Source organism: Cetorhinus maximus, chromosome 24 (assembly GCF_964194155.1).
Source record: "Cetorhinus maximus chromosome 24, sCetMax3.hap1.1, whole genome shotgun sequence".
Taxonomy (NCBI): domain Eukaryota; kingdom Metazoa; phylum Chordata; class Chondrichthyes; order Lamniformes; family Cetorhinidae; genus Cetorhinus; species Cetorhinus maximus.
In genome coordinates, this window is record NC_135902.1 from 27,036,428 (window position 1) to 27,063,556 (window position 27,129).

Below are 27,129 nucleotides of genomic sequence, written 5' to 3' on the forward strand. Positions count from 1 at the left end.
CGCACTCACTCACTCTCACGCATGCACACACCCTCTCTCCTATGCACCCTCTCTCCTACGCATCCTCTCTCACATGCCTCTCATGCACTCTTTCTCACATGCACACACTCACTCTCAAGCAAACACACTCTCACACATTGCCTCTAACCATCTCTTTCACATGCCCTCAATCACTCAGTCTCTCACTCACATACACTCACACACTCACTCTCACACACACTCACTCACATACACATTCACTCTCTCATATTCACTTACTCACTCTCTCTCACATTCACTCATTCTCTCTCACACACTCACTCTCTCGCACACTCACTTGCTCTCTCTCACACACTCACTCAGTTACTCTCTCTCACACACACACACTTACTTACTCTCTCGTATACTCACTCACTCTCACACACTCACTTACTTTCTCTCACATACTCACTCTCTCACACATTCACCCTCTCAGACACTCACTCTCCCACACACTCACTCACTCTTTCTCACACTCACTCACTCTCTCACGCACTCACTCAGTTATGCTCTCTCACACACTCACTTACTCTCTCATACACTCACCCTCTCTCACACACTCATCCACTCACTCTCTCACATACTCACTTACTTTCTCACACATACTCACTCACTCACTCTCTCACATACCCTCTCTCACACACTCACTCAGTTACTCTCTCACGCACACACTGACTCTCACACACTCACTCTCTTTCACACACTCACTCACTTGCTCACGCCTGTAGATTAGTACCAACTCACATAATTATGAACAAGCATTGTTACCAGCAGAATGTAAATAATTTGTATTACATTTGTTTTTATTGGATTCATTGCATTGTGTTTTTCAGCAAACATCTTAAAGAAATGTGCTGTGGTTTCTCCTATGTGGGCTGGACTGACACCTAAGCGGAAATTTAGACATATACCAGTGCTTTCCAAAATGTGTTGTCAGTAGTAAATTGTGAACATTGGCAATGGCTGCACAAAGAGTCTACCTGCTTCAGATTATTTTCTTTTTAATGGTTTCAGGAGAAGAGACGGGTAGGAAAAGGCTTTTCTGTGAAATCTTTCAAATAGTTAATAATTGCATATGTCAGTTCAAACGCTCATGTTTCTCTAGCACAAAGAAAATATTCAAGGTCCGTTTTACAAATTTATGAAACTAAAGTTATTTGACTCATTTAATCTGTCTTTGAAAGTCTCCTGCAAATCTTTCTGACTCCACTTCTCACTTTAGCTTTAAAACTCTCCTTAAAACTTATCTCTTTAACTTAACTTCTTGATCATGCCTCCTAATCTCTGCTCTTTGCCATGATATTGATTGTCCTTGTACCTCTGTGGCATACCCTGGGAACATGTTTCTACGTTCGAAGGAATTTATATTTCTATATTCTATATAAAATTCCTGCAAGCAATTGTTTTATTATGCGGCAATGCGATTACTTTAATGCCAATTTGATTAAAGATAAACGTATGAAATAAAAATAGTTTAGTGCTAAAATAATTGTAATTTACATACAAAAAGTAAAATATATAATCATATGTCCTTCCAGGACAGCATTGAATAAATGACAATGTGTGTGTCTAGGAAGCTTTAGCTTATTAAATATGAAAACTTCATGCAGCATGTGTAAAACAGCCAGCTTTCATTATCTAAATCATGAAACACTTGTTCTTCATTTCAAAACTGCAATGGATAATTAACAGAAATTATTTGCATCTCAACTGAAGTGCTGCAGCTGAAACTAAGCAGCGCTTTTAATAGTCAGACTCATTTGCCCTCAATCTGGTATTTGTTGACTAAAGGTGGTCAATAAAGTTCATTCACATTTATTTTGTTTTCAAAATTTAGTTTTAAAAATGTTTTCCAAATTGTTTTGATCTCAGCTATGATGATTTTTGGAAAGTACAAATGAACATCATCTGTGTCCTCCTATAGATTTATTGATGTGTCTCTTCAAAATAATTGTGATTAGCTTCACAAATTTCTTTGACTCAATGAATATCTTCTTAAATCCTAATGTACTTTATATATCTATGACTAAATGCCTGGCCATCATTTTAGACACAATAATGGGGCTTATGGACCACATAGCTTTCAGAATTTGTCAGTAAATTGACGAATAAATCAACATCTGAATGCATCAGAAAATTCAGGAAGTATATGCAAAACAACACAACAGTCTTGTCTGCAAAAAAATCGACACAATTTTTCAAACAAATGCTAAAACATACTTACGTCTTCCTCACCTAATATCAGATTAGAATTTCAGTCCAAACACCAATTGTAGATTATACTAAAAATAATGTATAATTTGAAAAACTATAAGGGCTTTTAGTGCATCTGTGCCTTCTTGGTATTTTTCAGGATTTTGTTAACATGCAATCCTAAAGGTGAGGGAACCTGTATTTGGAACCAAAAATATTGTATTTCTCTCTCTTCAATAACTGAAGCTCCATGCAAAAGTGTTTTTGAAAATCAAAACCATCATGAGTTAGACCAATACTATATTTGTTCATGTGGAACAGAGCTCTTAAAATAACTAACATCATGTTACATTTAAAATCAGCCTCAGCACAAGGTTTTATAACCTTTCCACATACTGCAATTTAGTAGAAACTTAAGAATATTTGTTGGCTGGCTTATTTTCAAATACGACAGCCGTAACTGCTTGAGGGGCTGTGCAGGGGCTGGGAAGTAAATTGAGAAGGTAGTCATGACGAGGTTGTACTTGCGCAACTCCTTGTGGCTGCCAAGGATTTTATCATTGGTAACTGTGTGTGACTGAATGCCTGCCCTGCCATTTTAGAATAAGGAGGTACATGGGGTGAGGGTGATCAGACAACGAAAAAAAAAAGGATTTTTCAAAGTAACTTTTGCAGGGAGGGTATCACTGACAATGTTGGCAATTATTGTCCATCTCTAAGTTCCCCAAGTCAGCCATTTTAAATGTGCAAATCATGTTCTGATGTTGTAATTGGGTCCCATTCTGCCTAGACGCCTGAGCAGGGGGTGAATAATGACTGACCCAACAGGCCAAATCTGTTGGAAGATACATTGTGGGCCAGAAAATGCCGGGCAAGTAAGCTTTTGAATGTTTGTATTTAATCCACATTCCATGTAAGGCCAGGAGAAGCAGGATTGGTCTCCCATCCCCATTTCCCCAGTTGCTAGGAATCATTCCTGTGTGTCCCTGGCATAGCCTCCTGCTGCCCAAATCTCCACTCCCTCCCCATGCCACGTTGGAACTGAACTCTTCCATGCCCCTTGATAATGAGAAGAGGCCCACTGGCAGGCCTGCCAATGCACCAGGAATCTCTGTGTGTGTGTGTGCCCTATCGTATGCTGTCACATTGAAATCTCAACTGAGTCAGCTGCAGCAGAACTTGTCTGTGATATCATCCTCTGGAGAACTGGCACACGTGATCCTTTCTGCCTGGCATGGCTCCAGACCACAGAGAATAGTGATAAATGGTTGTTTATCAGATTAGAGGAAGATTTGTAGCAGAGTTCCCCGCAAGTTAATGTTGGGACCCTTGCTTTTTCTGATATATATTAATGACCTAGACTGTGGTGCTCAGGGCATGATTTCAAAATTTGCAGATGATACGAAGATTGGAAACATTGTCATCTGTGATGAGGATAGTCTTGAATTTCAAAAGGACATAGACATGTTGATGGATTGGGCAGACAAGTGGCAGATGAAGTTCAATACAGTGAAGTGTGAGGCAATTCATTTTAGTAGGAAGAATATGGAGAGACAGTATAAAATAAAGGGAAAAACTCTGAAGGAGATGCAGAAAAAGAGGGACATTAGTGTATATGTACATACGTCATTGAAGATGGTAGGGCATGCTGAGAGAGCAGTTAATAAAGCATATAGCACCTTAGGCTTTATTTACAGGGGCATTAAGTACAAGAGTAAAGAGGCCATGTTGGACTTGTATGAGACATTAGTTAGGCCTCATCTGGAGTACTGCATCCAGTTCTGGGCGCCATACTTGAGGAAGGATGTGAAGGCATTGGAGAGAGTACAGAGGAGACTCACAAGACCAACTCCAGGGATGAAGAACTGTAGCTATGAGGATAGATTGCAGAGGTTGGGACTGTTTTCACTGGAGAAAAGAAGGCTGAGAGGAGACTTGATAGAGGTATTCAAGATCCTGAGAGGTATGGACAGGGTAAATAGTGACAAACTGTTTCCACTCAAGAGAGCATCAAGAACTAGAGGGCACAGAATCAAAATAATTGGCAAAAGGAGTAAAAATGATGCGAGGAAACATTTTTTCCCCCAGAGGGTGGTTGAAGTCTGGAATGAACTTCCTGAGAGGGTAGTGGAGGCAGGTTTGATTGAGGTATCCAAAAGGGAGTTAGATTGCTACCTGAGAAGTGTGACCAGGTAGAATGTTCTTTCAGAGAGCCAGTGCAGACTCAATGGGCTGAATGGCCTCCTTCTGCACTGTAATGATACTATGATTCTGTGATTCACTTTATCACTGGTAACTTACCACAAGCTGATTCCATCTCATTCTCTAACCTACGTGCAGTGCAAATCTCTGAGCAGGTGGCTGATGGTATCAGATCAAGTGATGATGCTTCTTCAGCAGACATTTGCTCTTGTCCGCAGCCTGCACTAGTAACTAGGCAGCAGTTATTTAGTATCTGAAAGTAAAAATGCAGAAAGGAAAAATTGGGTGAGGGTAGGGGGTGGGGTGGAATGCAAAGTCATGGTCACACCATTTATAGCTTGCACTTTGTACCAGATAGCAGGATAATGAAGTGGAATTTGAGAAAGTCATACGACAGGGACATACCATCATCCTGAATGTGCTCAGTGATGATTGATGCGACGACCTGGTCGCTGCCAGTTCCATAATATATAGCACCATCTCCTCCAAAGGACTCAGGAGATGCAGGCATCTGTTCCTCACTGGTTATCTACTGCTCTCTCCTCTTATGTTGTGCAAGAGAGAGAAAATAGCGTCAGTGAGTGTCTTGCAATGGGTTTAGGTAATGTACCTGTCATAGCTGAAAAGCTGGAGCTATGAACAAGCTGCAAGATATGGGTGTGGAGTTTGCAGCTGTGGTAAATGTGTGAGAGTTTGGTGGAGCAATAAGTCCCAATTTCTCATGTTGAATGCATGAGAAGTTAGTAATGTGAAGGGTAGGAGACGTCACTGGAAGATGCTTTACTGACTTTGGCCACTTTTGAGATCAATGAAATTTTTCTGGCACTTCAGCCTGACTCCTGGAATTCAGTATTCCTGGGTTCCTGGTCCCATTCCCTTTGCACAGTTTATATGCAGTGCCTCTTGACCTCCAACAGGAATTCTCTCCTTCTTTTGACCTTCTGGACTAAGGCCTCCAGAACTGGTTCAGCAAGCCGGGAGCCCCTCTCTCTGGACTGTTGTCCATTGATGGTCTTCCTTCCTTCAAAGTTTTCACAACCCCTGCAGCCAGAATGCATTTTCCCTTTAAGAGGAACAGGCTGCCTTTAATAGTTGCAGGCTAGCTGTAAGTCGTGCTGGTCACAGATGCACCTAGGCCCTTATTAATATACAACTATGCAGCAATGCATTTTGCTCTGATCTGCACACCACTATCATTGAGGTGAGCTGGCAACATGAAATTTGTGCTGCCTGCATTGCTTTGACCAGATGTGGGGTACATGGGCATCATGATCCCTCTGCCTGCTAACAGACCTGATCAAAAATTTATCCCTTAGGCTCTCAGCTGTTGCAAGGGAGCCATCTTTCTCCAGTAACATGAAATGTTAGAGATTACACATAATGATAGCTTCTTTCTACAACTCTATTCTTCTTTAATTAATGAAATATTGTTATTGTAAAAGCTGTTAACATTTTAAGAGAAATTCAAAATTCCTGTTATTTACTGAAAGAATTAAACCACAAGATTCCATGGTTTAAAAAAAATGATTGTACTCTGCAAGATTCAAACAAAGCAAATGCTAATTAAACAATATATTAGATTATCAATTATACTTAAAAAATGATAAACATGATCACTTATATTTTGAAACTGAAATCGTCAAAGGAACCTTTCCCTTTAGACTTCCCCAGGAACATCTCTGACTACTTATCAGGCTCTTCATTTTCTGGGACCAAACCAAAGTGCCACAGCTCTCAGTAATTCACTTTGATGTTTCTGCTATCCTCCAGGGTATGAGCTTCTTTGGTGTCCTTACACGAGCCTCCAAATAAACAATCCTCCACTGCTCCTTAAGCAATTCACAATTGTGGACACTCCAGCTCAAGTGTGGTCTTCACAACACTCTAGCTCAGAAATGCCCCTGATTTCTAATAGCCATTTTCTTTCTGGTCTACAGCTGCTTTCAATTCAAGGTAGCTTCTCTGTCTGTCTGTTCCTAGCTTAACTGCTTGTCTGTTCCTAGCTTAACTGCTTGTCTCTGTGAACCAAACACACAGAAAACCCCCACAGAAAAGGACAGTTCCCTGCAAGCTATCTCCAGGGCAATGTGGCATAGCTGGGATGTTCCAAACAGAAATTTAAATTAACTTTATTTTACCTTCAAAGGCACTCCCTTGTTTCTGTGACCCAAATTAATAATTTATATCTCTAATGGAGTTAACATCCCCTCTTCAGACTAGTTTGTCCTAACAAAGATCTCCTTTGTTTATAAGCTATATATTAGATTATCAATTATACTTAAAAAATGATAAACATGATCACTTATATTTTTAAACTGAAATCGTCAAAGGAACCTTTCCCTTTAGATTTCCGCAGGAACATCTCTGACTACTTATCGGGCTCTTCATTTTCTGGGACCAAACCAAAGTGCCACAGCTCTCAGTAATTCACTTTGATGTTTCTGCTATCCTCCAGGGTATGAGCTTCTTTGGTGTCCTTACACGAGCCTCAAAATAAACAATCCTCCACTGCTCCTTAAGCAACTCACAGTTGTGGACACTCCAGCTCAAGCTGTAGAAAACTAGCCTTAAATCTATGAGACAACAGGAAGTTTGGCCATTGAACTTGTCAGTCAACAGTTTAATGTGTGGGTATGAGGCATCTTAGCAACTGCCTTAGTCATGCCACTCATGAAGTAATGGGCTAGAGTGATACCTAGACTCTCAGCTGTTGAAAGGAGTCATCTTTCTCCAGTAACCTGAAATATTAGAAATTACACAGAATGATTACTTCTTTCTACATCTCTATTGTACTTCAAAGAAATATTTACATAAAGAGGTTTTGTTTGATAATTAATCCCATTCAGAGTTTTCTGACTGCACTGACTATATTTTCAATTGTGTATTTTACAGATGTTCACATTTCCCAGTCTCCTTTTGTTAAACAAGCGAAAGAGGGAGAATCAATTTCAATTAACTGTGAATTTTCATCCACAAAAGAGTCCCTTGTGGGCATCTATTTTAAAAAAAACCTCGCAAGTCCCATTGATCTGATGTACGTCCACAAAGATGGGAATACAATACATGATAAATATCCCAGTCGCTTTGAGTTTAAAGGAGATACAAAAAACTTCACCATAACCCTCAATAATCTCCAGAAAAATGACACAGATATTTACTATTGTGTCTTTGGAATACGAAGCAGTCCAATAACAAATAAATATGGACAAGGAACAATGTTGTTCGTGTCAGGTATGTTTTTGAATTTTCAAATATTCGTCTGACATAATTTGCTGAAAAAAAGCTACTACTTAACAACAATACTTATGTAGATAGAAATTGGATATGTGATGACATGCAACATTTGCTGTTTTTCATTCACTTTGTATGTACAGGATATCCAAACAACTAGAAACTCCATCCATTCTGATCGTTTGCCCCTGAACAGCTCCATCAGTTTGCGTATTCAATGTTTAATATAACCTTTCTTCCTGAGAAATCACTGAAATAGCGCTGGGAATGCAAGTTGCATAGAGGATGACCAAGGCAGAGAGGAAGGGTTAGCAGTGGCTGTGCAAAGATGAAGGGGGTAGTGCAAGCTGTCTGAGGTGGAATCATGCAGATTGTCCAGCTGCCCTTTAAACCAGGACCTTCGGCCACATGAAGTGACCATGGGGCGGTGACTCCCTGCATGACCCATAATGAGATTCGCCATGGTCCTTGCAGATACATATTTAATTAACTGAACAGTGCATGGCCAGCCGTCCCACCACCCCCCACTGCACCCACCCCGCTACCTCCCCCCACCCGCCCCCTGTGGAAATCACTCTCACTTCTGCCCCCACCACCAAACTTAGACTCCAGAATGGAAGATTCCGGGCTGTATCTTAAGGATCTTATTAAAGATCCCTTGAATCTTATTAAAATGACAATCTTTCCAGGTCACACTATAAATCCCAAAATGCTGCCGGCATCTCCTTGTTATTGATTGCACATTGTTTGGATTACGTTGGGAAGAGAAAAGGACATTATCCTTTCTTTCTCTCTTTATTCTGACAGGATCCTAATGAAATTATACAAGATTGAATAAATTGGACACTACATGTTAAGGAAACTGGGTAATGCAGTGAATTAAAACGATAGCCTATGCAAATCTAACCCAACTGAGGGTACTTCCTTTGAGTTTATTCCACATTGTTGCAGCTTATTGTCAGGGTGCTTGATACCAACACTTACCCTGACAGTTGAAATTGGAAAAAAAAAACCTCTTGTTTCTTATGAACTTTGGAGGTCTGCACAAACCTCCCCTCTCAGTGAGATGCAAAAGATCCCTTGGTATCAGTGGAAGAAGAGCAGGGGAGTTTTCATGGATTCCTGGCTAATATTTACCCCTGAACCATCAGGAAAGGAAACCCACAAATTATCTAACTGCGTATTTTATTGCTCTATGTGGAACTTTACTCTATGCAAATTGGCTGCCACATTTCTCTACATTACTATCATCACAATAGTTCAAAAGCACTTCATTGGCTGTAAAGTGCTTTGGCACATACATGATAGGGACCATGAGTTCTTGCTTGTTTCCTATATTGTTCCTGCACCTCCCAATGCCCTGTCAATTTTCGTTCTGTGATTCTGTGCTAAATAACCAATTTGTCTTTCTTAGTTTTTTTTATGCCAACTTTGATTTTCTATTCCACCGCTCCTGCTGATAATCTGTTCTAAAATTTTAATCACCTTCTTCGTGGAAAAAGTTGCTTACATTTCCTAATTTCTTTTGCAACTTTAACTTTAAATTGTATCTCTCAGTTCTTGAATCTTATGCCTGACAGAAGAATTCCTGAATCTAAGACTTCTTCAAGGATAATTTATCAACTCTCCGCCTCAGCCTCTTTCCCAATGAAGAGAAAAGTTCTAGGGTAGCCCACCTTTCCTTTTGGTGTCAAAATTCAGGAACTTGTTATCATTCTCAAAAGATGTGAGACCAAAACTAAACATGTTACCCAGATGTGAGTGCAAGATCACACACTATTTTAACATTTCCTTAATCACAAACCGTAACCTCGGCTATATGGCCTGAATTTTGTGTTCCTTGCCCGACCTGAACGTACGTAAAGTTGTGTGAAATGAAGTCAGCCGTGTGCCCCGATGTAATTGAGCATGTGTGCAATATTGAGATCGGCGGGCGCAAGCATGAGTTGGAGCTGCCTGCCCATTTTGCCTGTGCTACGAGCCCGACCAAATCCCTGCATAATTAAAAATAGCTTTATAAAAAGAGAACAATCGCACTTCATTTGCAGCCCCCAGCACACCCTCCCTCACTTTGCCCCGCACTGCGGCCATGAGCCCTAGCTGTGCCACCTCAGCAGGGCAATCCAGAGCTGCTGCAATAGCAGGTAGACCGGAGGCACTCTTGATGGCATGGGTGTCTACCACATTTGAGCATTCTGCTCACTGGAGTTTAGTGGGTTATGGGTTCAAGTCCCAATTCAGAGAGTTGAGCACATGGGCTTATGGTCCCAGCACAGTCCTGAGAGAGTGCTGCACTGTCTGTGGTGCCAGTGTTCAGGTGAGATGTTAATCTGAGACCACATCTACCCTCTCAGATGGATGTAAAAGATAAAACTTCGGTGTCAATGGGAGCTTGCTCTGTGCAAATTGGCTGGTCGGCACATTCTCCATATGATAGCAGTGACCACATTTCAAAAAGTGACGAGGCAACTTGGGACGTCCTGAAGTCATGAAAGTTGCTGGGGAAATGATTATTTATTATTTTTCCATTCTTCACTGATGTGAACCCTCTTCACAACTCTTTCCTCCCTCCCCCCACCCACAGTTCCTCACTGCTGCCACAAAGTTTAGTTGGGTCAGTGGCAAATGCTGGGCAGGACCTGTAGATTTTCAAAGCCTATTTCAGAGCAGGTATATACAAATCCACTGAGCCAGTGAAGGTTTTAGTCAGGATCACTTCATAGACGAAAAGCCGCAGTATTAGCACCAATTTCGTTTCTGTGCTGTAGGACCTATCTGTCTTTCCACTGAAAGTTTAACTGAAGTTAACAAAGTCCCACCTCTGCCCGTACTGTCAGGCCAACCGGAAGACACATTTTACGCTGGGCAAGCCTTAATTGGCCACCCAGTTGAAAACCCAGGAACGGATTCCACATCCACTTCTGGGCTTGTCAACTTTGTGCACACACCAAGCATGAAATTCAGGCCGATATCTTAATGTTTGAGTTGATTTGTTGACCCACTGGAAGCAGTGCCTAATGACTTTAACAATTTGCTTGACAAGATCTCAAAATCTCTTTCCTGTTATTTTACTTAGAGCACACCACCATTCAGAGTCTTATTTCTTCTGCCACATCTCATAACTATACATGTTGTCATACTGAATTTCATCTGGCACATTATTATCCATTGACCTAACCTGCTCAGATTTTGTTCAATTGTTGCCTGTTGGCCAGCATCATTGGCACAGCCCCAAATTGATGTCATGCACAAGCACTGATATCTTATAAATGGTTTATCACATTTAAAACACAGCAACCCCAATCCCAACCCCTGTGGGACTTTACAAATGACCAACTTTATCACCTCCCCATCCTTTGCTGTTTACTTCTAAGCCAAGAATAAAGTCAGCCTACTATGGGCACATATCTTATCAATCAGTTGGTTCTGTGCAACAGTTCCGGAAATTCAGATAGATTAAAAAATGCAACCATTATTCATAGAAACATAGAAACTGGGAGCAGGAGTAGGCCATTCGGCCCTTCAAGCCTCCTCCACCATTCATTATGATCATGGCTGATCATCCAACTCAATAGCCTGCTCCCGCTTTCTTCCCATGTACTTTGATCCCTTTCGCCCCAAGAGCTATATCTAACTCCTTCTTGAAAACATACAATGTTTTGGTCTCAACTACTTTCTGTGGTAATGAATTCCACAGGCTCACCACTCTCTGGGTGAAGAAATTTCTCCTCATCTCAGTCCTAAATGGTCTATCCTATATCCTCAGAATGTGACCCATGGATCTGGACTCCCCCACCACCGGGAACATCCTTCCTGCAGCTACCCTGTCCAGTCCTGTTAAAATTTTATAGGCTTCTATGAGATCCCCCCCTCATTCTTCTGAACTCCAGTGAATATAATCCTAATCGACTCAATCTCTCCTCATATGTCAGTCCCGCCATCCCAGGAATCAGTCGGGTAAACCTTTGCTGCACTCCCTCTATGGCAAGTACATCCTTCCTCAGATAAGGAGACCAAAACTGCACACAGTATTCCAGATGTGGTCTCACCAAGGCCCTGTACAATTGCAGCAAGACATCCCTGTTCCTGTACTCGAATCCTCTGGCTATGAAGGCCAACATAACATTTGCCTTCTTTACCGTCTGCTGCACCTGCATGCTTACCTTCAGCGACTGGTGTACAAGGACACCCACGTCTCGTTGCACATTCCTCTCTCTCAATTTATAGCCATTCAGATAATTCACCAGATAAAACTTTCTCAAACTATTCCAGAGAATTGGTCAGCAGTGATCTGTCTCTTTTAGGCCTATGCTGATTCTCTTTGACAAAATTATACTTCCAGATGATCCCTTATGCTGTCCCTCATCAACATCTCCAATATTTACTTCACAATAAGGATACGGCCCAAAGATCATTCATTTTTAGGATTTTACTCTTGACATTTTTCCGTAGAATAAAGTCACTTTTTGTATGTTTTGATGCATTGGGACATTGTCCAATGCCAATGAACATTGAAAAATATCAATGAGAGGTTTGGAAATTCCGTCTATAAGCATTCATGGATGGAACATATCCGAGCATTGTTGAATTTTGCCTTTTAAACCTATGTAGAATATCTTCCCTTGTAAAACTGTGTCAGTCTTTCTCCTTTATACGCTGCTTCAAACCTGGGTTTAGCTGTCTTCGAAAATAATCACAAAACAGTGATGTAGTTATTAAACAAAACAGGTTTGCAAGTTTTTCTGTGACAGTTCTATAAATGTGTATCAAATATCCAGCCCTACAAAGTCAAGTGCATTTGGTCTGTGCAAAAGCATCATTTCAGCCATTGACATCCCATCTTGTTTGAAGACCATGGGTGGAATCATCCCAGGATTGCACTAAGTGCAGTAATGGGCGTGAAAAATGAAGTTTTACCTACTGGCCACAAGGGTGGGTTTTCATGTCATATCTGCCACACTGTTACCTCACCATTTCCTCACTCCGGGTGCCATATCTAAACTGCAGCCGCGTACACAGTCCTCAATGCTTGCAGCACAGGACTGCTCCAGTGAAGACATGGCCCTGAAAGCTAAGAAGAGTGCAGCGACCTGTCACTGCCGTTTGGAGGCCCGCCGTGATGTCCTCTAATCCCGCTCTGGCCGCAGGAGGTCCAGCAACCTCACCAATCTGGCTTGAGAAGGGATGGCAGTGGTGGTCAGTGCCAAGGCTGCGCAGAAGAGGTTGGCCATCCAGTGCAGAAACAAGATGAATGATCTCATCCCTGCAGCCAGGGTAACTCTAAACTCACACACTCACAAACCCATCACACGTTCACTGGCATCTCGCTCACTGGCAGCTCAAGGGACATCACCACTCACTCTTTCACACCCCCTCACATCTTGATCTGGCCTGATCTCCTCTGGAGACTGCCTCCTCAGCCCTCATCACCCTTAGGCCATTTGCACAGATCAACATGTGGCCCCACACAAACCCTGGGGTACTCCCTTTCCCTAGTACAGCCCTCGTCCTGCAGACTCTTCCCTTGCCTGAGGCCACTTCTCCCCTTCCCCAAGCATCTCTAGCCCTGAAGCCGTTGAAAAGCCTTATGGCTGGTCTGGTAGGTGGAGACCTGCCCATGAGTTCCCCTGAAAGTGATGTGGTGCTGCCTGTGAAGCCTGGCGCTGATAACCGCGAGTGCTGCTCAAAGCAAGGTAGGCAAACAAACCTCGAAGTCCCAGCTCGTCAGGTACACATCGCTTACGTAGAGTTGTGAAACACGTTGGTGTACAATTATGCCAATGGGCCCGGATGGTCCAGCGTGTGGAGGATCATTCCGGTGAACAGGGCTTATAATGAGATGCTGAACTACTGAAATTAGGTTCCTGATGTGCGGCAGTGGGACCACATCCTGCTATTGAAAGGTGGAGCGGACGATCGCAAACTGGTTTCACAACGGCATAAAACTGATCTTTGGCCTTCTCACCATACTGTCCACTCATGCCCGCCATGACACCCGCTGCCCAAAGGGACCAGACGATTCCGCCCCATGAACTCATAAGTGTACACGAGTTAAAAACAGAATGCAATGTGGCGTAAGAATAAAGACAAATGTACCACCCTGTATCAGCCTAGGCACAGGAAATGACAAATTCATACCCAGCCCAGCTGACCCTGCAAAATCCTCTTCATTAACTACTGTGGACTTATGCAAAAATTTGGAGAGCTAACACAGACTAATCAAGTAATAAAAACAGAATTACCTGGAAAAACTCAGCAAGTCTGGCAGCATCGGCGGAGAAGAAATCAGTCAACGTTTCGAGCCCTCATGGCCCTTCAGCAGAACTGAAGCATAGTTTCAACAAGGGAGAAATATAAATTGGTTTAAGGTGGGTGGGGGGGAAGAGACACATTGAGGGTGTGGTGTGAGCAGATAATCAAAAGATGTCAGAGACAAAAGGGTCAAAGAGGTGTTGAAGGTGGTGGTCTTTGTCTGAGAAAAGTGCTAATTAAGAATGCAAGACAGGATATTCAAAGTACAGCTCTAGTGGGGGTGGGGTGGAAAGACTAAAGGTTTTAGTTTTAGATTTAAAAATAATGGAAATAGGTGGGGAAAGAAGAATCTATATAAATTATTGAAAAAAAAGGCGGGTGGGGGGGGGAAAAGAAACGGGGTGGGGATGGGGGGAGGGGGAGTTTAAGATCTAAAGTTGTTGAATTCAATATTCAGCCCAGAAGGCTGTAAAGTGCCTAGTCGGAAGATGAGGTGCTGTTCCTCCAGTTTGCGTTGGGCTTCACTGGAACAATGCAGCAAGCCAAGGACAGACATGTGGGCAAGAGAACAGGGTGGAGTGTTAAAATGGCAAGCGACAGGGAGGTTTGGGTCTTTCTTGCAGACAGACCGCAGGTGTTCCGCAAAACGGTCACCCAGTTTGCGTTTGGTCTCTCCAATGTAGAGGAGACCGCATTGGGAGCAACGAATGCAGTAGACTAAGTTAGGGGAAATGCAAGTGAAATGCTGCTTCACTTGAAAGGAGTGTTTGGGCCCTTGGACGGTGAGGAGAGAGGAAGTGAAGGGGCAGGTGTTGCATCTTCTGCGTGGGCATGGGGAGGTGCCATAAGTGGGGGTTGAGGAGTAGGGGGTGATGGAGGAGTGGACCAGGGTGTCCCGGAGGGAACGATCCCTACGGAATGCCGTCAAGGGGGGTGAAGGGAAGATGTGTTTGGTGGTGGCATCATGCTGGAGTTGGCGGAAATGGCAGAGGATGATCCTTTGAATGCGGAGGCTGGTGGGGTGATCAGTGAGGACAAGGGGAACCTATCATGTTTCTGGGAAGGAGGAGAAGGCGTGAGGGAGGATGCGCGGGATATGGGCCGGACACGGTTGAGGGCCCTGTCAACGACCGTGGATGGAAAACCTCCGTTAAGGAAGAAGGAGGACATGTCCGAGGAGCTGTTTTTGAAGGTAGCGTCATCAGAACAGATGCGACGGAGGCGAAGGAACTGAGAGAATGGGATGGAGTCTTTACAGGAAGCGGGGTGTGAGGAGCTGTAGTCGAGGTAGCTGTGGGAGTCGGTAGGCTTGTAATGGATATTGGTGGACAGTCTATCATCAGAAATTGAGACAGAGAGGTCAAGGAAGGGAAGAGAAGTGTCAGAGATGGACCATGTGAAGATGATGGAGGGGTGGAGATTGGAAGCAAAATTAATAAATAATGTCCCTCCGTCCTCACCCCATCTTCCAATCCCAGCCCCAGCCGCGTATTCACTATACCCCCTGACCTTCCCCTCTCCGATGCTGAACGTTCAGTGCTCAGCAAAGGACTTAGTTTCATACCCTTACGCCCTCATCTCAATGAATTTCGGGCTCGGCATGATGCTGAACTCTTCTTCCGCCGTCTTCGTCTCCGTGCTCACTTCTTTGGGCAGGAGTCCTCTCCCCGTTCAACGGATCCTTTTACCCACCTCCAATATTCTCCCTCCACTTGGACCCCTCCCTCTGGATTCTTACCTTCTCTTGATCTTTTCATTGAGAACTGTCGGCGTGACATTAGCCGTCTCAATTTCTCTGCTCCTCTCACCCATTCTAATCTGTCTCTCTCTGAACTCACTGCACTCCGTTCCCTCAGGTCCAACCCCAACATTGTCATCAAACCCACTGACAAGGGTGGTACTGTTGTTGTCTGGCGCATTGACCTCTACCTCGCGGAGGCTGAGCGTCAACTCGCAGACGTTTCCTCCTACCTCTCCCTGGACCATGACCCCACCACAGAACATCAAGCCATTGTTTCCAGGACTGTCACTGACCTCATCTCCTCTGGAGATCTTCCTCCCACAGCTTCCAACTTGATAGTCGCCCAACCTCGGACGGCCCGCTTCTACCTCCTACCCAAAATCCACAAACAGAACTGTCCTGGCAGACCGATCGTGTCAGCCTGTTCCTGCCCCACGGAACTCATTTCTCGTTATCTTGACTCCCTTCTCTCTCCCCTTGTCCAGTCCCTTCCCACCTACATCCGTGATTCCTCTGACACCTTACGTCACATCAACAATTTCCAGTTCCCTGGCCCCAACCGCTTCCTCTTCACCATGGATGTCCAATCCCTCTACACCTCCATCCCCCACCAGGATGGTCTGAGGGCCCTTAGCTTCTTCCTTGAACAGAGGCCCGAACAATCCCCATCCACCACTACTCTCCTCCGTCTGGCTGAACTTGTTCTCACACTGAACAATTTCTCCTTTAACTCCTCTCACTTCCTCCAAATAAAAGGTGTGGCTATGGGTACCTGCATGGGCCCCAGCTATGCCTGTCTCTTTATGGGGTATGTGGAACATTCCTTGTTCCAGTCCTACTCCGGCCCCCTCCCACAACTCTTTCTCCGGTACATCGATGATTACTTCGGTGCTGCTTCATGCTCTCGTCGCGACCTGGAAAAATTTATTAATTTTGCTTCCAATCTCCACCCCTCCATCATCTTCACATGGTCCATCTCTGACACTTCTCTTCCCTTCCTTGACCTCTCTGTCTCAATTTCTGATGATAGACTGTCCACCAATATCCATTACAAGCCTACCGACTCCCACAGCTACCTCGACTACAGCTCCTCACACCCCGCTTCCTGTAAAGACTCCATCCCATTCTCTCAGTTCCTTCGCCTCCGTCGCATCTGTTCTGATGACGCTACCTTCAAAAACAGCTCCTCGGACATGTCCTCCTTCTTCCTTAACGGAGGTTTTCCATCCACGGTCGTTGACAGGGCCCTCAACCGTGTCCGGCCCATATCCCGCGCATCCTCCCTCACGCCTTCTCCTCCTTCCCAGAAACATGATAGGGTCCCCCTTGTCCTCACTGATCACCCCACCAGCCTCCGCATTCAAAGGATCATCCTCCGCCATTTCCGCCAACTCCAGCATGATGCCACCACCAAACACATCTTCCCTTCACCCCACTTGACGGCATTCCGTAGGGATCGTTCCCTCCGGGACACCCTGGTCCACTCCTCCATCACCCCCTACTCCTCAACCCCCACTTATGGCACCTCCCCATGCCCACGCAGAAGTTGCAACACCTGCCCCTTCACTTCCTCTCTCCTCACCGTCCAAGGGCCCAAACACTCCTTTCAAGTGAAGCAGCATTTCACTTGCATTTCCCCTAACTTAGTCTACTGCATTCGTTGCTCCCAATGCGGTCTCCTCTACATTGGAGAGACCAAACGCAAACTGGGTGACCGTTTTGCGGAACACCTGCGGTCTGTCTGCAAGAAAGACCCAAACCTCCCTGTCGCTTGCCATTTTAACACTCCACCCTGTTCTCTTGCCCACATGTCTGTCCTTGGCTTGCTGCATTGTTCCAGTGAAGCCCAACGCAAACTGGAGGAACAGCACCTCATCTTCCGACTAGGCACTTTACAGCCTTCTGGGCTGAATATTGAATTCAACAACTTTAGATCTTAAACTCCCCCTCCCCCCATCCCCACCCCGTTTCTTTTCCCCCCCCCACCCGCCTTTTTTTTCAATAATTTATATAGATTCTTCTTTCCCCACCTATTTCCATTATTTTTAAATCTAAAACTAAAACCTTTAGTCTTTCCACCCCACCCCCACTAGAGCTGTACTTTGAATATCCTGTCTTGCATTCTTAATTAGCACTTTTCTCAGACAAAGACCACCACCTTCAACACCTCTTTGACCCTTTTGTCTCTGACATCTTTTGATTATCTGCTCACACCACACCCTCAATGTGTCTCTTCCTCCCCACCCACCTTAAACCAATTTATATTTCTCCCTTGTTGAAACTATGCTTCAGTTCTGCTGAAGGGCCATGAGGGCTCGAAACGTTGACTGATTTCTTCTCCGCCGATGCTGCCAGACTTGCTGAGTTTTTCCAGGTAATTCTGTTTTTATTTTGTTTTGGATTTGCAGCATCCGCAGTAGCTTTTAGCTTTTTGTTTTTATCTAATCAAGTAATAGTCTGACATAGACATTCGCTGAATCATGATTACAGTCAATGTCCAAGACGCCTCCATTATCACCCCTGGTAACGTCCACAGGCACAAAAAAATGTGAAGGCAAAGGGGTATACGGTCAGGAGGGAGTGGCCCTGTGAGTACTCAATATTGATCCCTTATCCCAGGAAGTTCCATGGTGTCAGGCCAAATATGGGCAAGGAAACGTCCTGTTGATTACCAGCTATCACCTCCAACCCTGCACCCCTCTCCCTCAGGACATGAATATCTATAGAAACTCTTACTACACATCTTTATATTACTAGCTAGCCTTCTCTCATACTCTAATTTTTCCCTCCTTATTAATCTTTTTGTCTTTCTTTGCTGTTCTTTATATTCTTTCCAATCTTCTGACCTGCCACCCATCTTTGCATAACTATATAGTTTTTCTTTAAGTTTGATACTTTCTTTAACTATTTTAGTTAACCATGGATGGTGGGCCCTCCCCTTGGGATTTTTCTTTCTCATTGGAATGTATCTATTCTGTGTATTCAGTAATAATCCTTTAATTGTCTGCCACTGAACCTCTATTGACCTATCCCTTAGCCTCATTTGCCAGTTCACTTTAGTTAGCTTTACTTTCATGGCCATATAATTGCCCTTATTTAAGTTTAAAATACTAGTCTTGGATGCACTCATTTCTCTCTCAAAATGAATGTAAAATTCAATCATTATGATTGCTGCTACCTAAGGTTGCCTTCACTAGAATGTTATCAATTAATCCTATCTCATTGCTCAATACCAGGTCTAGTATAGCGTGCTGTCTGGTTGGCTCGAGAACATGCTGTTCTAAGAAACTAGATGCATTCTAGACTAGAACTAGAAGAAACCAGAAGCATTCTATAACTCCTTATCTACGCTACCTTTGCCCATCTGATTTTTCCAGTCTATATGTAGATTAAAATTCCCCATGAATATTGCTGTACCTTTCTGGCAAGCTCCCATTATCTCTTCTTTTATACTCTGTCTTACTGTGTAGTTACAATTAGGTGGCCTGTACACCACTCCCACAAGTGACTTCTTGCCTTTATTATTCCTCATCTCAACCCAAACCACTTCTACATCTTGATTTCCTGAACTTAGATCATCCCTCTCTAATGTGCTAATACCATCATTAATTAACAGAGCCACCCCTCCAACTTTTCCTAACTTCCTGTCCTTCCTAAATGTCACGTGCCCTTCAATATTCAGGTCCCAATCTATGTCATACCACAGCCATGTCTCTGTAATGGCTATCAGATCATATTTATTTATTTCTATTTGCACTATCAGTTCATCTGTTTTGTTTAGAATGCTATGTGCTTTTAGATACAGAGCCTTTGGTGTTGTCCTTTTGTATTTTAGTAGTGTATAGCCTTATCTGCTGATCTGTCCCTTCCCACCACAGTCTGTTTATCATTTCCCATATTAATACCTTTCTCTCTTGCCTTGTCTGTACTCTTTGGTTTATCACATCTTCCCAAATTTGACCCCTTGCCCCCATTATTCAGTTTAAAACCTTCTCTACTTCCCTAGTTAGGCGGCTTGTGAGCACACTAGCCCCAGCACGGTTCAGGTGTAGACTGTCCCGATGGTTCAGATCCAACTTTCCCTAATACTGGTGCCAGTGCCCCACAAATTGGAACACACTTATCCAACACCAGTCTATGAGCCACGCATTCATTCCTATAATCTTATTTGTCCTATGCTAATTTGCACGTGGCTCAGGTAATAATCCAGTAATTATTACCTTTGAGGTCCTGCTTCTTAATTTGGTGCCTAGCTCATCATACTGACTATGCAGAGCCTCATTCCTCATCCTGCCTATGTTGTTGGTACCTACAAGGACCACAACCACTGGATCCTCCCTCTCCCACTGCAAGTTCCTCTCTAGCTCTAAGCAGATGTCCTGAACCCTGGCACCGGACAGGCAACAAAGCCACCTGGACTCTCGTTCCTTGCTACAGAGAACAGTGTCAATCCCCCTTACTATACTGTCTATGTACCACTATGTTCCTTTTTGCTCCCCCCACTTGGATGGCTTACATACATATGCACAAGGAGCCGGAGGAGGCCATTCAGCCCCTCGAGCCTGCTCCGCCATTTAATAAGATCATGGCTGATCTGATAGTAACCTCAAATCTGCATCACACCTACCCCTGATAACCTATCACCCCCTTGCTTACCAAGAATCCATGCACCTCTGCCTTAAAAATATTTAAAAACTCTGCTTCCGCCACCTCTTCAGGAAGAAAGTTCCAAAGACTCATGACTCTCTGAGAGAAGAAAATTCAGCTCATTTCTGTTTTAAATGGGCGACCCCTTATTTGTAAACAGTGACCCCTAGTTCTAGATTCTCCCACAAGAGGAAACACCCTCTCCACATCCACCCTGTGAAGACCACTCAGGATCTATATGTTTCAATCAAGTCACCTCTTACTCTTCTAAACTCCTGTACCATGGTGCCATAGTCAGTTTGCTCATCCACTCTGCAGCCCCCACTCTCATCCAAACAAGCTGAGAGAACCTCACACCTGCTGGACAATTGCAGAGGCTCACACTCCTGCACTCCTGACCTCTGGGTCCCCTTACCTGCTTCACTTGCAGTCACACCCTCTTGTCCGTTGCCACTGACCAAATCAGAAGACCCTATCCTAAGTGGCGTGTCTGCCTCCTGGGTATAAAGCATCCAGGAAACGTTCCCATGCCCTGAAGTGTCGCAGAGTCTGCAGCTCAGCCTCCAGCTCAATGACTTTTTGATGAGGCATGCTTTCGATTGCTTGATTGTGCTGCATGGGCATATTTTGCAGCATTTTTCTCGTTTCTTTTCTCCTGTGGAGGTCTGCAGCTCCCTGGGGCAGCTGTCTGCCTTCAGGGAGCTCACAAGAAGCTTTCACCCGCACCCTCAGTTAGGTCAGCGCTTGCCCTCTTCCCGCCCCCACCCCGGCACCACTGAGCATTTCGCAGCGCACATTAATCAGCCAACCAGTGTGAAATCACGATCAGGGGTCGATCGTGGCTGGAGGCCCATTTCCCATTTGCTTCCGGGCCCGCCCGACAAACAAGAGTTTCAGGCCCAAGGCTTCACTCAGTTTGTCAGCTACACTCCGTTTGCCAAGGCTGCACTAAAGAACCCTGAATTTATCGCAAACAGAACTGGGGCTACAGGAACCAGATTCAAATACGTAGCTAATTTAAGTGCTCAGCTCCTACAGCTGAGAGTGAGTTCACTCTGTCTAAACTGCAAGAAAGAAAGAACCTAGCCTGCTTACACAATACTTTCCCATTACTACTAATTACAGACTAGGTTAGATTTTAAGAGCAAAATTTAAGAAGAAAATTAACACTTAAAGCTCCCCTGTCACCAAACTTCAAGTCTTCACTCAGTTAGTCAGCTGCGCTCCGTTTGTCCTCCATTTACCACCAGTGTACAATGCTAGTAGCATGTGAGATCTACAAGCAAATCACCAAGCCTCCTTTAACAGCATTATCCAAACCCACGGCCTCTATCACCTAGAAGGACAAGTGCAGCATATGCATGGGAACACCATCAATTTCAAGTCCCCCTCACTCACTATCCTGACTTGGAATTATGTCACTGTTTCTTCATTGTTGCTGGGTCAAAAACCTGGAATTCCCTTCCGAACAGCACTGTAGGTGTACCTACCCCACATGAATTGCAGGAGTTCAAGAAGTTGGCTCACCATCACCTTTAGGGTGACTAGGAATGGGCAACAAATGCTGGCCTAGCCAGAACACCCACATCTCATGAAGAAATAATAACAAGATACGATGTGTTCTGATCAGCGGCATAACATATTTCTGTCTTCTGTATTTCACTTTTATTTTCTGTAAAGAATACAGGAGAATTATAGAAAATGAAAATAATTTTATGACAACATAGAGATATAAAATGTGGAATTCGTTTGTCAAAACAATGATATATTTTATATCTTTTCAGAGTCCAAAGAGGGACACTGTGCAGACGGTTGTTTAAGAGCAAGGGACTGCAGAGAAGTTTCATTTAAAGATCCAATAGTGATTGGTGTGATTGTTTCTGCACTAGTTTCCATTATTTGTGCATTAGTTCTGCTATTCTACCATGTAAGTTCCTAATTTCTTTATAACAAATATTTCTTATACTTCATAGATACTAAATAATAAAAGTGAAACAAATGAAATTAAATTAAATTCAAATAATTACAATTATCTAAATAATTATCCAGAATGTCAAGTTGGTAAAAGCAGACATGGTATGAAATTTACCATCTACTTGAAAATGGATATCAGTCAATGTTTTACAATCTACTTTACTTTATCCCTGCCTGAGACATGTGCACTCGAGGAGCCTGAAACATATGCATCAAAAAAGATTCTGGGTTGCCCCAATCTATGGTTGTCCTCGAACCTCCCTCCTCTTGAAACTAGAGATTTGTGATTGAAAAAAGAACCCAAGCCACTGTCTTCTTTTTCATAATTCCCTGAAATATGAGATTGATATAAAAAGAAATTTGGATTCACCAATCTTAGATAAGAATCTAAATGATTATATCAAGGCCTTGATGATTAGAGATGGGCAACAAATGCTGGCCTTGCCATGAGCTAACATCTCATGAAAGAATAAAAGAAACCTGTGGGGTGTAATTCTGTGCATGATGATATGTTCTGTTGAACCCCAGGACCGCATGTACTGTTAAATCTCGGTACTACATGTACTGCTGAATCCAGAGTCAGACTCACTGCTGAACTCCAATGCTGAAGGTCGAAGACTCCAGGGACATCCAATGAGGAATGAGCATTTGGTAGTTTGGGAACATAAGTGCAGCAATTCCCCTCCCCTCAGAGGCTTACTGGTTAGTCCATGCAGGGAAAGAGGTGAGAGTGTCCTCAATGACAATGCATGTCCTGCCTTCTGCAGCTCCCTGTGTCATTTATTTTCCATATAGCTGTCTAATTCTGTGTTTCTCAAACATTTCTGTCTTGGGGACGCCCTCCAAATATGGACAGATTTCTGGGGGCTCCCTGTAACTACAGAAAAGCAGTGGGAGGTGTCCAATGGTAAAGAATGCAGAGGCTGTCTTTTATTATAGAAAGTAGAATACACTAGCAGTTATAGTAATGTAGACAGCTAATGCCTAATGAACATTTCCAGGATCCTCCAAGCTTCCTTATAGTTCCGTAGGATCCAGGATTTTCAAATTGAAAATCTAAATAATAATTCAGAGGAACTTTTTTTAAAAATGTGCTTTATTTTTTAGATAAAGAAAACCTGCAATCGCAAAACGCCAAGACGTGGGAGAGCTCCGAATTCAGTGTATGAAGATATGAACCTGGTCCGAACTCAAAGTATGGGACGCTAATTTTCAGATGAATTATGTTAATTTCACTGCAATTCACATTAATTTGGAGCATGGGCAGTTTTGTGTTTTTGCAGTTAGACAAAGTGTATCTACGCAATCATAAAATTCTTAGTTTTTCACAACTCTTTTTGCAATGTAAGAGTTTGTTAAAGAAAAAACAATTTTTTTCTCTATTGAACAGTGGAGCGTGCTTAGTAGAAGCTGCTACTTGTATATGTATTACAGGTATATTATGTTGCAACAATACATCATTGTATGGTGGGTGGGTGGTGGGGGCGCAAATATGATTACTAAAATATCTCATCTCATTCAAAAATTCCTTTTCTCTCTCCTCCTCTCTGCTCTCACTGCCTTTAAATGTTTCCGTGCTGTTCTACAGGCAAGAGAGAAAACCCACATATTCCTGCTGTCAGGCATCTACCAATACCACAGTTGTAGTTAGAGTGTTACAAGAGGATATTCATACACATAGGGAACATCTGATCTTTAATCAATGCCTCTTGTTAATAGCACAAGGATCTTTAATCAATTTCTGGTAGAACAGTAGATGTAAATCTATATCCAATTATGTTACATCACCTTTCAAATGATATGTATGAGCCTTATACCTTAAATGGTAGACATCTTGCTCTGTTCCCAGATATTAGCTTTTTTGTTAGTATGCAGAGAAGCATAACTTAGTTTATAGTATAAATATCAAATATCTAAAGGATTTTTACTGACACTTTCATGAGTCACTCCGCGACAGAGCTAACAACTTTAAACAAAAACTTCCAAGTTTGCCTCCTTTAGTGCCCATATATCCTGATTATTGCAGTGGCTTTTATTAGGATATGGTTTCCTGGGCTCAAGTAACTCCTGTTATAATTCAACACCCTGAGTCTTCAAGTGTGAAACTAGATAGTGCCAGCCTACTATTTGATTTTTGGAGGCTGAGAAGGTTTCTTGTATGATGTAAAATGGTTATAGGGCACACACGGGGGAAATCTCTGGAAGGCGCAATGCAGCTAAGAATCATGATGTCCTGATGTGGCAGCTAAAGCTCTAATATTCCAGCAGAAGCTCGCTGCATTGCATTGGGGTAGAAGCAAGATTTACAGAAATGCTTTTCTTCCTTCCTTTCCCAAAGGCAGCTATAGAGTTGGCATTGATGTCCATGCTGCGAACAGCTAATCAGCATACATTCAAAACTGGCATCTTTTGGGGTTTGTGTGTCACATCCACATAGTGGAATTGTGTATTTTTACATGGTTCTTCATGCCCATGACTGTTGTTGCAGACACCATAAGGCAAGACAAAATTGCCCACAATTTGTCTGCCAGTTTTTAGTTGCATGTTTGTGCCTATTCTGTTGATGGTGGTTACCTAAGTGATATGCATCCTAAAACTCAGCACGCCCTCCAAACTAAAGTTCATGATTCTCGTCACCAGACATTGGCCCAAATTCTATTAGCAAGCTCACCAAAACCTTTTCAGATGAAATGTTTCAGGCTTCTTCCGTGTTTTCTGAAATGAACTCATGAACATTTTTCATCTTGGTTACCGGATTAATTCTTGTTCACATAAATCAATTGTGGAATTTAAATTCGAGTGTGTCAAACCTTTTTGTGACTCTGGCAATGGAAACCCTAATTAAATAAACTGCAGCTTACTCAAAAGTTCTCATTTTAAAACAGAAATTGTTGCACAACTTTAAACTTCAAAAATGATTTCAAACCTAACACCAGAAGAATGTTTATATCAATTATAACTTTATTGCTCTGATTGTTCTCATCTCCAATTTGTCCCTCTTCCTCTTGTTCCTGCTACGTTATTGCTCCTTTGAACTTATTTTTCCCCCAGTCTCCAGATGTTACAGCCAGCATCCTTGTTGAACTCCCTTCACCCTCCCTCATATTGACATAAGATTTATTGCAGCATCTTCTCTCATTCCTTTTCCACAATATCAAAATTGTGGCATTTCTTGACTCTCTTATTTTCTTTCTCTCCTTCTACAACCTAATGCCTCCTTAAAACCTAAGCTTGATATCTCCTTATATTGCTTCTTAGGTTCTTTTAAATCTTGCTGATTCCTTGCACAAGTGTCCTTCATGCTTTACTAAGTTTCTCCATTTAACTAAAAAGGCTAAGGGTGGAAGCATCCCAGGTTTGCACTAAGTGCGGTAGCAGGCGGGTCAAACCTCGTTTTACCCACCGGCTGTGATGGTGGGTTTTCACGCCGTATCGTCCTAAGCTCGCCACATTGCTTATGCATTCCTGGGAAACACACTGTTTCCATGGCGGCTGGGCTCTCATTTGCCCGCCATGCCATCACCTCGCCGCTTCATCACGCCGGGCGCCATATTTAAAGTCCAGATGCGCTCAGTGCTTCCAACCCATGACTGCAGCAAAGAAGACATGGCCCCGAAAGGCAAGAAGACTGCAGCCCTTGAGTGCCTTTAGACGTTGTAGAGGCACGCTGTGATGTCCTCTACCCCCTCTCTGGCCGCAGGAGGAGCAGCTACATTACCACTCTAGCTTGGTAGGCGATGGCAGTGGTGATCAGTGCCAATGCTGCACAGAAGAGGTTGGTCATCCAATGCAGATAGAGGGTGAATGATCCCATCCATGCAGCCAGGGTATGGCAACCATCCCATCACTCTAAACTCACACACTCAAGCCCATCACACATTCACTCGCATCACACTCACTGCGAACTCAAGGGACATCACCACCCATTCTCACACACACCCTCACTTCTGTATCTGGTCTCATCTCCTCTGGAGACTGCCTCATCAGCCCTCACCATCTTGAGACCACTTGCACAGATCAATATGTGCCCCCACACACACCAGGGATACCCCCCTTCCCCAGTACAACTCTCGTCCTGCAGCCTCTTCTCTTGCTTGAGGCCACTTCTCCCCCTTCCCCAAGCAAGGTCTTGTGCTGCAGCCTTTGAAAAGCCACCTACATATGGCTGATCTGGTAGGTAGAGACCTGCTGTGAGCCCTCCTAAAAGTGATGTGGTGCTGTGTCTGAAGCCTGGTGCTGATGACTGCGAGTGCTGATAAGGTAGGCAAACAAACCTTGAAGTCCCGAGCAAATTGCAGCCCGCCAGGTGCATGTCTCTTGTGTGCTGTTGTGAAACACGTTGGCGGGGAGGGATGAGTCCGGCGGTCTGGCCTTAAAATGAGATGCTGATGTATTAAAATTAGGTTCCTGACATCCGACGGCGGAGAACGCGGCCCACCATCGGTGGGCTGAGCGGACGATTGTAAACTGGCTTTAGACCGTCATGAAACTGATCGCACCATATTGTCCGCTCAAGACACAACACACCTGACCGAGTGCTGGAAAGCACGGAAAGTCCCAGCCTAAATCTCTGTGTGAGCATGATATTGAAACAAAACTCTGTGGCACTGCAGACAAACTGATCAACAAATGCCTTCTCACAGTTTTGCAGTGTTTTATAAGCCTGTTAGCACAATCTTTTGATCTTAATACTGATAATGAAATAATCATGAAACAAAGTCATGATCACCTTGATGGAAACTTAGTCATCTTCTGTTATATATGAAAGAATTGTGTGGAGTGCTACTGAAAAACAAGTTCAGGAAATGTGGACGTCAGTGACATCTCGGTGTTATGTTTTAAGGAACCACTAAATGTCAGCTGTACCACAA

General features: G+C 43.5%; 1 gene segment (V, D, J or C); it reads left to right on the forward strand.

Annotated features, from left to right (window-relative positions):
- Window positions 1–941: 941 nt before the first annotated feature.
- On the forward strand, window positions 942–27,129 carry LOC144699736 (Ig kappa chain V-V region T1-like). The segment is given in 4 exon segments: window positions 942–1,044; window positions 7,306–7,644; window positions 22,069–22,211; window positions 23,366–27,129. Coding segments are annotated over 4 exon segments (651 nt in total).